This window comes from Corvus brachyrhynchos, unplaced genomic scaffold (genome assembly GCF_000691975.1).
Source record: "Corvus brachyrhynchos isolate BGI_N302 unplaced genomic scaffold, ASM69197v1 scaffold211, whole genome shotgun sequence".
Lineage (NCBI taxonomy): Eukaryota > Metazoa > Chordata > Aves > Passeriformes > Corvidae > Corvus > Corvus brachyrhynchos.
This window is the reverse complement of record NW_008236211.1, coordinates 65095-77567: the sequence shown is the minus strand read 5'-3', so window position 1 is coordinate 77567 and position 12473 is coordinate 65095. Positions and strand designations below refer to the sequence as shown.

General features: G+C 54.9%; 1 protein-coding gene across 2 annotated transcripts in view; it reads left to right on the top strand.

Annotated features, from left to right (window-relative positions):
• The first annotated feature begins 7487 nt into the window (after positions 1-7487).
• Positions 7488-12473, top strand: part of EPT1 (ethanolaminephosphotransferase 1) — an 11138-nt gene continuing 6152 nt past the window's right edge. For both annotated transcript variants that reach the window (XM_017743476.1, XM_008642622.2), the window contains exons 1-4: positions 7488-7590; positions 7872-7980; positions 10079-10153; positions 10929-11191. In XM_017743476.1, coding sequence (XP_017598965.1) covers positions 7561-7590; positions 7872-7980; positions 10079-10153; positions 10929-11191 — 477 coding nt within the window. In that variant the 5' untranslated portion in view covers positions 7488-7560. The remainder of the gene's footprint in view (positions 7591-7871; positions 7981-10078; positions 10154-10928; positions 11192-12473) is intronic.

Genomic DNA, 12473 nt, shown 5'->3' with positions numbered 1-12473 from the left:
AGGGGCAGAATCCCCCCTCCCCTGCTGCCCACGCTGGGGGATTGGCCCAGGACTGGGGGGTTTCCAGGTGTCAGCACACACAGCCAGGTCCTGTCCATCTTCCTGGATTCCTTGTCCTATCCCACAGCAGGAGCCCTCTGGGCTCTTTCCTTGTGGTGCAGGTGAAGGACACAACTCCTGCTGTGCCCATCTGCCTGCTGCACACACCCTGCATCCTTGGGCCTACCTGAAGCTGGAGGTTGCTGTTCCCAGCTGGTGGCTGGGGACATCTGCTAAAAGCAGGTGCTTTTCTCATGGATGTGAGCACGGTGGAGCTGCATTCCCAATCCCAGCTGTCAGTGTGGGGTCAGGTGCCAGGGTGAGCAGCCACAGGCCTGTGGAGAGGAAGGAGTAGTTGAGGTGGTGACTGCTGAGCCTGCTGGTGCCTTTGGCTGTGTGAGCCTTTTCCACGTGCTGGAAGAACCTCTCTCCTTGGCATGCAAAGCAGAGCTGGGTCCCAGCTCGTGCCTTGAGTGTTTCAAGGTGTGCAGAGCCATCACTTAAAACAGCATGGGCTGCTTGTCAGCCCATCTTGGGGCTCTTTAATTGCACTGAAAGTTTGCTGCAATGTTTATTGGAGTCTGTTGAGTCTTGGCTACAGGGAATTCCATCACAAAAGTTACTCATTGCTGATTAACAGCAAGTCTTTGGCTGTCTGGAGGGCTTGGAACAGAACTGGGAGTGCATTGTGGAAATTCAAGTCTCACTTCCCGTCGCTGGCTCCAGAAGTGGCCACGATACAAGGGTTTGTGGCAGTGACCTGACTTGCTCTGCTTCACATCTTGCACAAGGCTGGATGTCAGTGTGGGTTTTTTCCTGTTAATTGTGAATTTCGTCTTTGTGGAGAGGTGGGATGACAGAGAGGCAGAAATGTGCTTTGGAAAAAAAAGTTTTATTTGTGCCCTTCACAAAGGCTCTGTCAAAACTTGGGGGTGGTGTTGCCCCTCTTTTCCTGCAGTGCCTTGCTTTACCTGGAATTACTTTCTGCTGTGTGTGGGCTTGTGGCTTCCTTGAATGGAAAAGTTCAATTTCTTTTTCTAGGGATTGTAAGAAATTCTCTTCTCTTGCACTGACTTGTGCATTATCACAGAATCCCAGACTGGTTTAGATGGGAAGTGACTTAAAGATCATTTAATTCAAACCCCCTGCCAGGGGCCAGGACACCTTCCACTGTCTCAGGCTGCTCCAAGCCCCGTTCAAGCTGACCTCGGACACTTCCAGGGATCCAGGGGCAGCCACAGCTTCTCTGGGCACCCTGTGCCAAGGCCTCACCACCCTCACAGGGAGGAATTCCTTCCTAAAATCTAATCTAAACCCACTCTCCTTCATCTTAAGACCATTTCCCCATCCTATTCTCCTGGTTGGCGGGTTGGGATCAAACCCAGTTCTCCAGAGGGGCTGAGGTCTTGCCAGTGTTTGATCTCCCCAGAGGCTCATGGCCTCTCTGAGGGGAATCCCAATCTGGAGGTGCCAGAGCAGCTCACTGACCCTGCAGGAAGCAGATTCTGGGATATGCCCTTGGGGAGAACACAGGGATGTGGAAGTGTGAGGGTGGCGAGAGACTGCTGCCTTCTCTGCTGTTGCTGCCATGCTCTCCTGGTCCCTCCTGTTCTCCTTGGGCACACAGAGCTGGTCTGATCTCCCTCTCAAATACATCCCCCTTATTTTTTAAAGCCCAGACCAGCTCTGGCAACATAGGAAATTCTTCTGGCTATCCCAGTGTTATTGTAAAAAGTTTCTTGTTCCTGCATTTTTGATTCTGCCTTTTCTCCCCCCTCCCTGGAGTCACTGCTCTGATCCCTCGATTGCCACTCCAGAGGTTCACTGCTGACTGATCCTTTCCTAACTGCATCCCTGAAGGCTTGTCATTCCCAGCCCTGAGCTCACCATCTGGGCACCCCTGTGCAGCTCATCACCTCACACTGTAGCAGAAGCGGGTGTGACCCATATTCGTGGATATTTGATGCTCCCAAACAGAGAGAGCTCCTGGATGCAGCTGGAATTGGCAGGCTGCTCGCCAAAGCCTGCCATCAACATCAAGTGTTGCTCCACGTTATGTATCCATGGGGAAGTTATTTCCCCTGTACCACCACAACAGTGGGATGGGGTCAGGACTCAGCACCAGGGTGGTGGGGCCATCTCCCAGCTCCGTCCCACCACGGGGTGATTCCAGTGCTGGGACAGAGCCACAGCCCGCTGTGTGTGCTGAAGAGAGAGACTGCACTGGATTCTTCCCTGTGAGGCTGGGGAGGCCCTGGCTCAGGGTGCCCAGAGAAGCTGTGGCTGGTTCCTCCCTGGAAGTGTTCCAGGCCAGGTTGGACAGGGCTTGGAGCGACCTGGGATAGTGGAAGGTGTCCCTGCCCATGGCAGTGGGTGGCACTGGGTGAGCTTTAAGGTCCATTCAATCCAAGGCTATCTGGGATTCCATGAATCTTCCAGCTGATGCCTCTGAGAACCAAGGCTGTGAATATCAGTGTTGGCAGGGCAGGAATGTGGTTTTCCCAATGAATTATTAAGTGCTGTGGGGACTGGGGAGCAGGAGGGAAGCTTCTGCTCAGTGTGGCGGTTCCTTATCGAGGAGGGGGGCTCTGGCCTTGCTGGGACACTACAGGTGTTCAGTCCTGGGCTCCTCCCACCAAGAGAGACCTGGAGGGGCTGGAGCGTGTCCAGGGCAGGGAACGGAGCTGGGAAGGGGCTGGAGCAGCAGGAGCGGCTGAGGGAGCTGGGAAAGGGGCTCAGGCTGGAGCAAAGGAGGCTCCGGGGGGACCTTGTGGCTCTGCACAAGTCCCTGACAGGAGGGGGCCGCCGGGGGGGTCGGGCTCTGCTGGCAGGGAACAGGGACAGGAGGAGAGGGAACGGCCTCAGGCTGGGCCAGGGCAGGCTCAGGTCAGATTTTGACAACAATCCCTTCATGGAAAGGGCCTTCATGGCACAGGCTGCCCGGGGCAGGGGTGGAGTCTCCATCCCTGGAGGGATTTAAAAGCCCGTGGATGTGGCACTTGGGGACACGGGGCAGTGGTGGCCCTGGCAGTGCTGGAGGGTGGTTGGACTCGATGTTCGGAGAGGACTTTTCCAACCTCAGTGATTCTGTGACTTTATGCTGCGTTTTGGAGCATCTTTCATTGCTGTCTAAAACCTGCACAGTGAAACCCAGGCAGGAGCAGGGACAGACTGAAGCTGCAGCTGGGACATCCACATCCTTCCTGCAGCTTCCTGGTGGGAGCCAAATCCATGGGCTCGTGTGGTGGGTGCAGCTCCCCACTGCCAACATGCTCCATTCCAGTGCCAGCTGAGAAGTGGCCTCGGAAAAGACAAACAGGACTCGAGTTAATCAGTACCATTAAAGGGCAAGGTGACTCCTCACACATCAGCCCACGGTGGGCATAGGGCAAACGTGCCTTGTTTTTCCTGGCACGGCTCTGCTCGCTTCCATTTGCTGGGGTTGGTTGAATTTTCTGCCTCCTGGCTTATCTTGAGCCTGAGGGGAGAAGGTTTTTGGCCTTGTGCCTTCTTTGTATTTAAGGAGATTTATAGGGAGCAGCCTCGTGGTCTTGCTGGAGCTGCTCTGCCGAGTGCCCTGATCCTGCCTGGAGCACCCGTGAGCAAGACGGGATGTGCAAATCCATCTTTGTTTGCTGTCCCCAGCACAGGCGCCAGCAGCTGTGCTGCCCCAGCCCACCTGGGTGTGTCACACGCCAACACCAGACAGTGGTGATAGTGTGAATCACACCAGGCATGTCCTCTGCAGCGCCACGAGCTGGACTTGATGACCCATGTGGGTCCCTCCCAACTCAGGATATTCCAGGATTCTATGGCAGTGCTTGGCCTGCCTCTGGCTTCGAGTAACCAGATTACTTCAATGCAGAATTGTTTTTTCCAGGACAGGAAGGCCATTAGTAGAATCTGGGCTATAAGTCTGTATTTTTTTCCTCTTTGGACACATAATTTGATCTCCCAGAGGTGTCCCGGTTGCACGATTAATGTTGGATTGAAGCCGTACAAGCCATTTGTGTCTGTAAATCCCATAACAACGCCAGCCAGCTCGTCTGCGATGGCACCGCAGCCACCGGGCCTGTCCCCGGCTTTTGGGGTGCCTGTGGCTCCCTGGAGCCATCCTGGCATGGACAGGAGGCTCCTAAGTGGTGCCAGTGATAAGATTGTTGCTGCTGGTTTTGTTCTTTCCGTAAGGAGTTCTGACCCCAATCCCGAAGGAGCTGTCTGGGCTGGATTGGCTCCTCCCTGCAGCAGGGAAGAGAAGCTGTGTCTGCAAACGTGGAGCTATTTTAGAGCAGGGCCCTTTACAAATGCCTGGCTGCTTTGGGAAGGAGTCTCTGGGGTGTGTGAAATTCCTTCTGGGCGCTTCTTTTCCTTTCACCTTCTTTCCCTGAAAAGGGGGCAGAAATCCAGAGTCCAGGCTGGTGGGAATCATTGGTCGTGATAGAAGAACAACACATGGAAGGATGTGAGTCACTAGACCAGTGTGTGGAGATCCAAAATGCGGAAGGTGACACTAAGTTCCAGTGAGGATGAGGTGACGGAATGATGGAGCCAGTGCCAAGCTCAAACTGCTGGGTTTGGGGCCTCACAGGTGAAGAGGTGGAAGGGGCAACTTTAGTAATGTTTGTAGGCAAGACCCCGACAAGGAAAAGCAGCTGGGGGAGGCTGGGCATGGCCAAGATGCTCTTGGGATCTGTCCCTGAAGATGCCTGGCAACTCATTGGTATTCTGGGAGCAGCTGTCCTGGGCAGGCAGCCATGTCCTGGCTGTCCAGAGTGCTGTCACCAAGGGCGGCAGCCAGCCTGGCACCAGAGGCAGCCCTGGTTCTGTCCCTGTGCCCCAGGGTGTCCCCAGAGTGGGCACAGCATCACCAGCCTTGCTCAGCACACGAAGAAGTGTCCTGGCTGGAGCCTGGCAGGAGCTGGGGGGCATAGGAAGGATCTAAAGCTGTGGGAGAGCACCTGAAGGGCCACAGACATGGGGAACGGTCTGGAGGGGCCAGGAGCAGCTGAGGGCACTTGGCTTGTTCAGCTGGAGAAGAGACTGAGGGGAGACCTCATGGATGTCAACAGCTTCCTCCTGAGGAGCAGCTCTGATCCCTGCTCTCTGTGACAGGGACAGGACCCCAGGGAACGGCTGGAGCTGAATCAGGGGGATTTGGGATGGATATCAGGAAAAGGCCGTGCCCAGGCTCCCCAGGGAATGGGCATGACTCCAAGGCTGCCAGAGCTCTGGGAGCATTTGGACACCACTCCCAGGGATGCCCAGGGTGGGAATGTTGGGGGTCTCTGCAGGGACAGGAGTTGGACTCCATGATCCCTGTGGGTCCCTTCCAACCCAGGATATTCCATGATTCCATGGTTGTATCAGCAAGCCTCTGCAGAGCAGCTGCCCTTTCTCCAAGAAATGGCTCTTTCCAGGTCTTTGAGTTCTGCAAGCAAGCTGGAAATGTGTGGCCGTGGGGAAAAGCTGTTTATTGACTATTATCCCCAGTCTTTGCAGGGAGAGAGGAAAACTTCCCGAGCCATGAGCCTGGTGAAGCTTCCCTGAGATACCTTCCAAGCATGGGCACAGAGGCTCCGGAGCGCTTCCCCTGCCTCACTCCAAGCCTTGCATCTGTTTTCTTGTTCCAGGCTGTTTTGGGGATAATGAGATTAAACCAGTCTCTCCTCCTCCCCTAACTGGTGCTTCAAATCCTATTATCTTGTAAAGCATTTGGAATTCTGCCCCCCAAAATTGCATTAAGCTGAGATGGAAATTCCTCGCGACTTAGACGTCGCCTCCGTACAGCTTCGGGGTTTGTTGCTGCTTCCTCTGCAGCTCCTGTGGCTTTGCTGGTGTGAGGACACAGCGTCTGAGGCTGAATCCCAGGGAGATGAACTGAGCCTGTGCAGGGAGGGCAGGGAAGGGCTGGGAGTGGATACAGAAATCCTTGCCAAGGATGGGATTCACCCAGGTGGGGCCAAATGCTGTAAGATGGGGCCCTGGTGAGAGCTGGTGCCCCTTCTTGGTCCTGGTGCCTGTCTTGGGCGTGTTGCTTTGCCCTTTCCCACCACTTCTCTGCTTCCAGGGAAGAGTGGGGTGTGCAGACAAGGAGAGGAACAGTTTGGAGCAACCCATGGGTGCAGTGATGGGCTGGTTCAAGGCCATGGGGTGGCAGAGGACCTGGGGGTGCTCTTTGCTGAGGGGTTTCATTTTACCACCCAATTTGGGATCTGTTGGAACAAGTCCTGAGGCGGCCCCGGAGCTGCTCCCAGGGCTGGAGCTCCTCTGCTCTGGAGCCAGGCTGGAAAGCACTCACACCAATTTCTTCTCATTCTCATGAACAAAGATGCACAATGACATCTGTGATTCACTCAGTAAGCCAACTATCTGGTGGAGATAAAGTCAGTACAGCTAACATCAGCATGGGCCACCGGTAACTATTACAATTATCAGGATTTTGTCATGCAAGGACGTTGGCACCAATTAAACTCACATTTCTCCCACCTTACAGAATGCCCAGAGCAGCGGGGGCTGCCCCTGGATCCCTGGCAGTGCCCAAGGCCAGGCTGGACACTGGGGTTTGGAGCAGCCTGGGACAGTGGGAGGTGTCCCTGCCCATGGCAGTGGGTGGCACTGGAGTTTTTGGAAGGTCCCTTCCCACACAAACCACTCTGGGATTCAGTGGTTGGGATTGGACTGGGGCAGATGGCTGAGCTGGGGGTGTTGTCCCACGCACGTGGGTGGGCAGCAGGCTCTGCCCAGCCCAGCGCCGAGTGTGTGAGCCCAGGAGTTCTGTAGCCTATGGAATTGTTCTTGGGATTCTTATCAAAGTGTTCCTGGGGGAAGAGGACTTTAGCCAGGGTAGTCTGTGCTTGGAAAGGGCTGTGAGAGCAGATAACAGCTCATGCTGCTCTTGAGAGCCAAATTATGTCAAATTTTAACTTTCTAGCTGGAAGTTGTTTCATGCCTTGTCTAGATCTTTGATTTTTATTTCTATTTTTATTTGCCCCAGCACAAACACACCCTGAGCACCTCGAATGTTGTAAAAGTGGTGGGATGAGGGGTAAGAGCTCTCCCTCCCCATTCTCTAGGCTGCCTCTGGTGAAATCTCAGGTCCTCAGTGGAGAGGAGCCCTCTGAGATCCATCCTGCTCAAGGGACTCCCAGTCCCACTGCTGGAAGTGGGAATGGAGATTGGGACCAGCAAGGGAACAAAAGGGGTCACAGCAGAGCAGGTGACAGAAGGCATTATTGGGGGGTAGGACCCACAGCATTTCTCCTCATTCAGGTGGGGCAGAGCAGTTGGAAGGATCAGCATCTTGCTCCTTGCCTGTGTCCACTGGGAGAGCTGGAGTTGGCATTTCCAAAGGGTGGAGGATTGGGTTAGGGTTAGGGTCCCATGGGGGTTCCACACAGGATCGGGCTCAGAAGGTTCCAGATCTCTGGCTTTTTCTGGGAGTTGCTGGAGCCCTAACTGTTGCCTTTTGTTTCCCTTTCCCAGTACAGCGCCGTGGACAGCAACCCCTTGTCCCTGTATGTCATGCATCCCTTCTGGAATGCCATCGTGAAGGTGAGTCCCTGTCCCGCCCCGAGCGGGGACAGCACAGCCCAGGTCACCTCTGTAACGCCATCAGCTGCTTCCTTTGTGGTGCCACTAATGAGTGAGGGGCTGCCTGCAGCCTGCCCCGAATCCCTGCACCCCAGCCCAGCGCTTCCTGCTGCCCCGGTACGCTCCAGCTGCTCCTGGCAGTGTTGTCTAACACCCAGGCGGTGCAGCTGTGGCTGGAGCAGCTCCTGCTCCTCAGTCCATGTTTTAATGAGTTCATCTGTTCTTTTGCTGCTTTCCCATAGATCTTCCCTACCTGGCTGGCCCCAAATTTGATAACGTTTTCTGGCTTCCTGCTGCTTGTCTTCAACTTCTTCCTCATGGCGTACTTCGACCCTGACTTTTATGCTTCTGGTAAGGCTGCATGTTCCTCGTCAGATGGGCAATCTGTCACCTCCTCTGCTGGGAATTCCAGTGCTCCTTGGTGAGGCCTCTGGGTCTGGGCCTTCCCAAAGTGACTGGGACAGAGGAGGGGATTGAACTCGCTGGGTTTTGTGAGAAGGACTTGTCTGGGTGTGACACCTTCCCTCCGGCTGCCAGGGGAACGTTCTCCTGGCTGGCAGCAGGTGAGAGAGGGAGGAGGGAAGATCTGGAATCTTGGATAGGAATTGGCTCTGCCTGCAGAGCAAACAACCCAGTGCCCTTGTTTGAAAATCTAACAGGAAAATGTTAGGAAATGCTGCTTCCCTGAAATCAGGAGGTAGAGCCTTGTTTTTCACATCTCAGCTCATTCCCCTCTTGGCAAAACCACCACCACATCAGACTAACGAGGCCAAATCCTCCTTCTGAGCTTCACCATTCACAGCTTTAAACTTTCCAACAGTCTCCATGTTCATCTCTCTGTGAATCCAATGGTTCAGTTGTGTCCCTTTGCACATGGAGGAGTCCCAGGGAAAGGATTAATGCAGTGTGATAATTTTCAGGAACTTCTTCTCCTTGTTTTTCTCTCCCTTAGACCCTGCCAGGTCTGGTTTAGGTTGCTCAGGAGAGTTCCATAGTTCTTCTAAACTGGGCCCATCATCAAAACACAAGTACATGGGAAAAATCCTGGTTTCTTGGGATTGCCTTTATTGGTAGATGAGTTGTAGTGGTTTTGGTTGTTGAAGGCTCAGGTGGCATCCGTGGCTGTTGGCCAGGATTTGGGCTGTTACAGTCCATGAGCCATGGGAAGAAAAGCTCTCAGTAGCTCAAGGTGAAAACCCCCAGGACATCAGACACCCAGACTCGTGGAATCCCAGAATGGTTTGGGTTGGGAAGGGACCTCAGAGCCCATCCAGTGCCACCCCTGCCATGGGCGGGGACACCTCCCACTGTCCCAGGCTGCTCCCAGCCCCAATGTCCAGCCTGGCCTTGGGCACTGCCAGGGATCCAGGGGCAGCCCCAGCTGCTCTGGGCACCCTGTGCCAGGGCCTGCCCACCCTCCCAGGGAACAATTCCTTCCCCATATCCCATCCAGCCCTGCCCTCTGGCACTGGGAAGCCATTCCCTGTGTCCTGTCCCTCCATGCCTTGTCCCCAGTCCCTCTGCAACTCTCCTGGAGCCCCTTTAGGCACTGGGAGGGGCTGTGAGGTGTCCCTGGAGCCTGCTCTTCTCCAGGCTGCACATCCCCAACTCTCCCAGCCTCTCAAAAATTGGCTTTGGAAGGATGGAGAAGCTCATGGCTTGGGACCCTTTCACATACATGTTTTGCATGTCCTGCTTGGAAATAACTTTTCCTGGTGCTGCTAAGGCCTCCAGAGTTTTGTGCCTTCCCTCCTCCTTGGATGGCTTTGCAGACATGATGCCCTCCCTCCTTCCCTCCCTCCCTTTGCTGCTGGAAAGGCACCATCCTGCTGCCCTGAGGAAACAGGAGGTGGCATTTCACGGGATCATTGTTCCCCCAGGAGACCTCCCTGTGCCCTCCTGCTGCCAGCGATCCGTGCCTCTTCCTGCCCTTCTCCAGTGCCCCTTTGGGCTCCCTGATTGCAGCCAGCTGCTCCCCAGGCTCCCTGCCAGAGCCCTGCTGGAGGAGGTGGAGGTGCTATTAAGGAAGAGCTCGTTTTCCATTGGCAGGATGGGACTGGAGACTGGGCGGGGAATCCTGGCATGTTCCTGCGGGGGCAGGGAGTTGCCACATCAGAGAGGCTCCACTTGATGCTCTGTGAGCAGGTGACTGAGGAGTGTCCTCTGCACACACTTCCATGGCCTGCAGTGGCACCACAGAACTGGCCCCAGTTCTCAGATCCCATGATTTTGGAGAGCTGGGGGCAAAGGACAAATATATCCTGGAAGGGAAGGTCCTCACTGACCTGGTTTCATGAGCTGCTGTGGGGCAGCCCTGCCATCACGTCCTGCAAAGTTCACATCCCAGATTCAGTGTTTGAGTCCTTGTGGCTGTGCCTCGTGGGCCAAAATAAACCCTCTGGAAGCACATCCTGAGCTGTCCTGACTCGGGTCTGTCTGATCCCTGCAGCTCCTGATCACCAGCATGTTCCAAATGGAGTATGGATCGTGGTGGGGCTCCTCAACTTCATGGCCTACACGTTAGGTAAGAGTTTTCCTGGGGGATCGGGGTCACCCACTCGTGCTGTGGTTGTGTTGTCCCCTCTCTGAGCCCACGGGAAGTGTTTGATTCTGTGCTCTTGCCAGGAGCAGTTTCTGGGAGCTGCTTTGCAATGTGGAGAGAAGGAAGTTGTCCCAGAGCACCTGATGGGAAAGGAGGATACTGGAACTGACTTTGAGATGAACTGTCAAACTCTGTCTTGGGTCTGCTTTAAATAATCAGAGAATCCCAGAATGGCTTGGGTGGGAAGGGACCTGCAAAATCCTTTAGTTCCCCCCCCTGCCATGGGCAGGGACACCTCCCACCGTCCCAGGCTGCTCCAGCCCCAATGTCCAGCCTGGCCTTGGGCACTGCCAGGGATCCAGGGGCAGCCCCAGCTGCTCTGGGCACCCTGTGCCAGGGCCTGCCCACCCTCCCAGGGAACAATTCCTTCCCAATATCCCACCCAAATTTCCCCTTTTCCAGTTTGAAGCCAATCCCCCTGTCTTGTCCTGCCAGGCCCTTGTCCCCAGTCCGTCTCCAGCTCTCTTGGATCTCCCTTAGGCACAGGAAGAAGCTGCTTTAAGGAATATAAAGGAAATACAAGAAAATAAATATAATCTCATCAGGCTGTTGCATTTTTCAGCCTCCCATGGAGCAGGGGGTGGGAAGCCCACTCCTTGATCGAGGATGGAGGTGGGGAAAGAAAGCCACTGTTCCCTGGCCCATTGCTGTGTGTGGAGTGTCCAGGAAAGCTCCATGTTTCTTTCCCTCTCCCCAGACGGCGTTGATGGGAAGCAGGCACGCCGGACCAACTCCAGCACCCCCCTGGGAGAGCTCTTTGACCACGGCCTGGACAGCTGGGCCTGCGTGTACTTCGTGGTCACCGTGTACTCCACCTTCGGCCGGGGTTCCACCGGCGTCAGCGTCTTCGTCCTCTACCTCCTGCTGTGGGTGGTCTTGTTTTCCTTCATCCTCTCCCACTGGGAGAAGTATAACACGGGGATTCTCTTCCTGCCCTGGGGATATGACATCAGCCAGGTGGTGAGTACACGCCCTGAAGACCTGCTGGGTGCAGTGCTGCCCGCTGAGGGGTGTTCTGCTGTGGATCCAAAGCCTTGTAAATCATGGAATCAGTCCATGGAGATGGACTCTGCACGACAAACAAGGCTTGAAGGGTGGACATGGCCTTGGCTCTCCTCTCCCTGGTTCCTGCGTACTCTGCCCACTGAAATTGTTGCTTTAGATAGTTCCCTGCATGATACCAGTGTGGGTAAATTGAAGCCTGGAAGTGTGGGATGCCTTTTGGCACCACCAGGATTTGGGCCAGAAACTTAGTAGAGGTAACTGGCTTGTTAATTGCTGTTCCTGGAGCAAAGATTCCTGGGGAGATGCCCCTCGACACCATGGGCAGTGGGCATTGAGACTAATGGACCCCTTGGGGTGTTGGTGTGTCCATCCCTCCTTAAGGAATTCTCTGCAGGAAGCACTCCCTGAAGAGAGCTGGGACCTGGGGATGAGGCAGCTCACCTGGATTGCTGGCAGTGCCTTCCTCCAGCCCAGGAGGGGCTTTGCTTGCTCCAGGCTTTGTCCAGCCTGGCCTTGGACACTTCCAGGGATGGGGGAGCCACAGCTTCTCTGGGCAACCACCCTGATTGTAAAAAAGGCTTCTTCCTTATTATCTTATGTCAATTTATTTATCTTCTGGCTTGTCAGATGCTGGGTGGGAAATGCAACAAGTTGGAAGGAGAGTTCAATTAATGCAGCTGCATTAATTGGAATAATCATCTCTCCTACTAAAAGGAGACCAGAGCTGTTCCCTGACTGTACTCTGATCCTTTCTCCTAAAATGTTGCTTAACCCAGGTCTTTGAGCTGCCTGCTGGAGAAAGGCAGGGGTGGAGGGCAGAGCTCCCCTGCAGCGTGTTCCACCCAGCTTCAGGGGACTATTAAAGCTGAAATAGCCCTGGTGAGCTTCTCCCTGTAATCCAGCAGCAGGATAAGGAAGAGTCCCCAAATGACCCCTCCAGGGTCACTGCAACTTGTGTAAAACCTGTGCTTTGGTCATCTCGAGAGTTCAAGGCTGTGCCAGGGCATCTGTCCTGCAGCTCCTGCTCGTGTCCTTCTCATGGAATCACTGAGGTTGGAGAAACCCTCTGAGACCATCAGGTCTGGCCATGCCCTCAGCACTGCCAAGGCCACCAATGATCCTTGTCCCCTTGAGACTTCACCACCTCCCTGGGCAGCCCCTGCCAAGGCCTGAGCACCCTTTCAATGCAGAACTTACTGCTGATGTCCGCCCCGTGCCAGCCCTGGCCCAGCCTGAG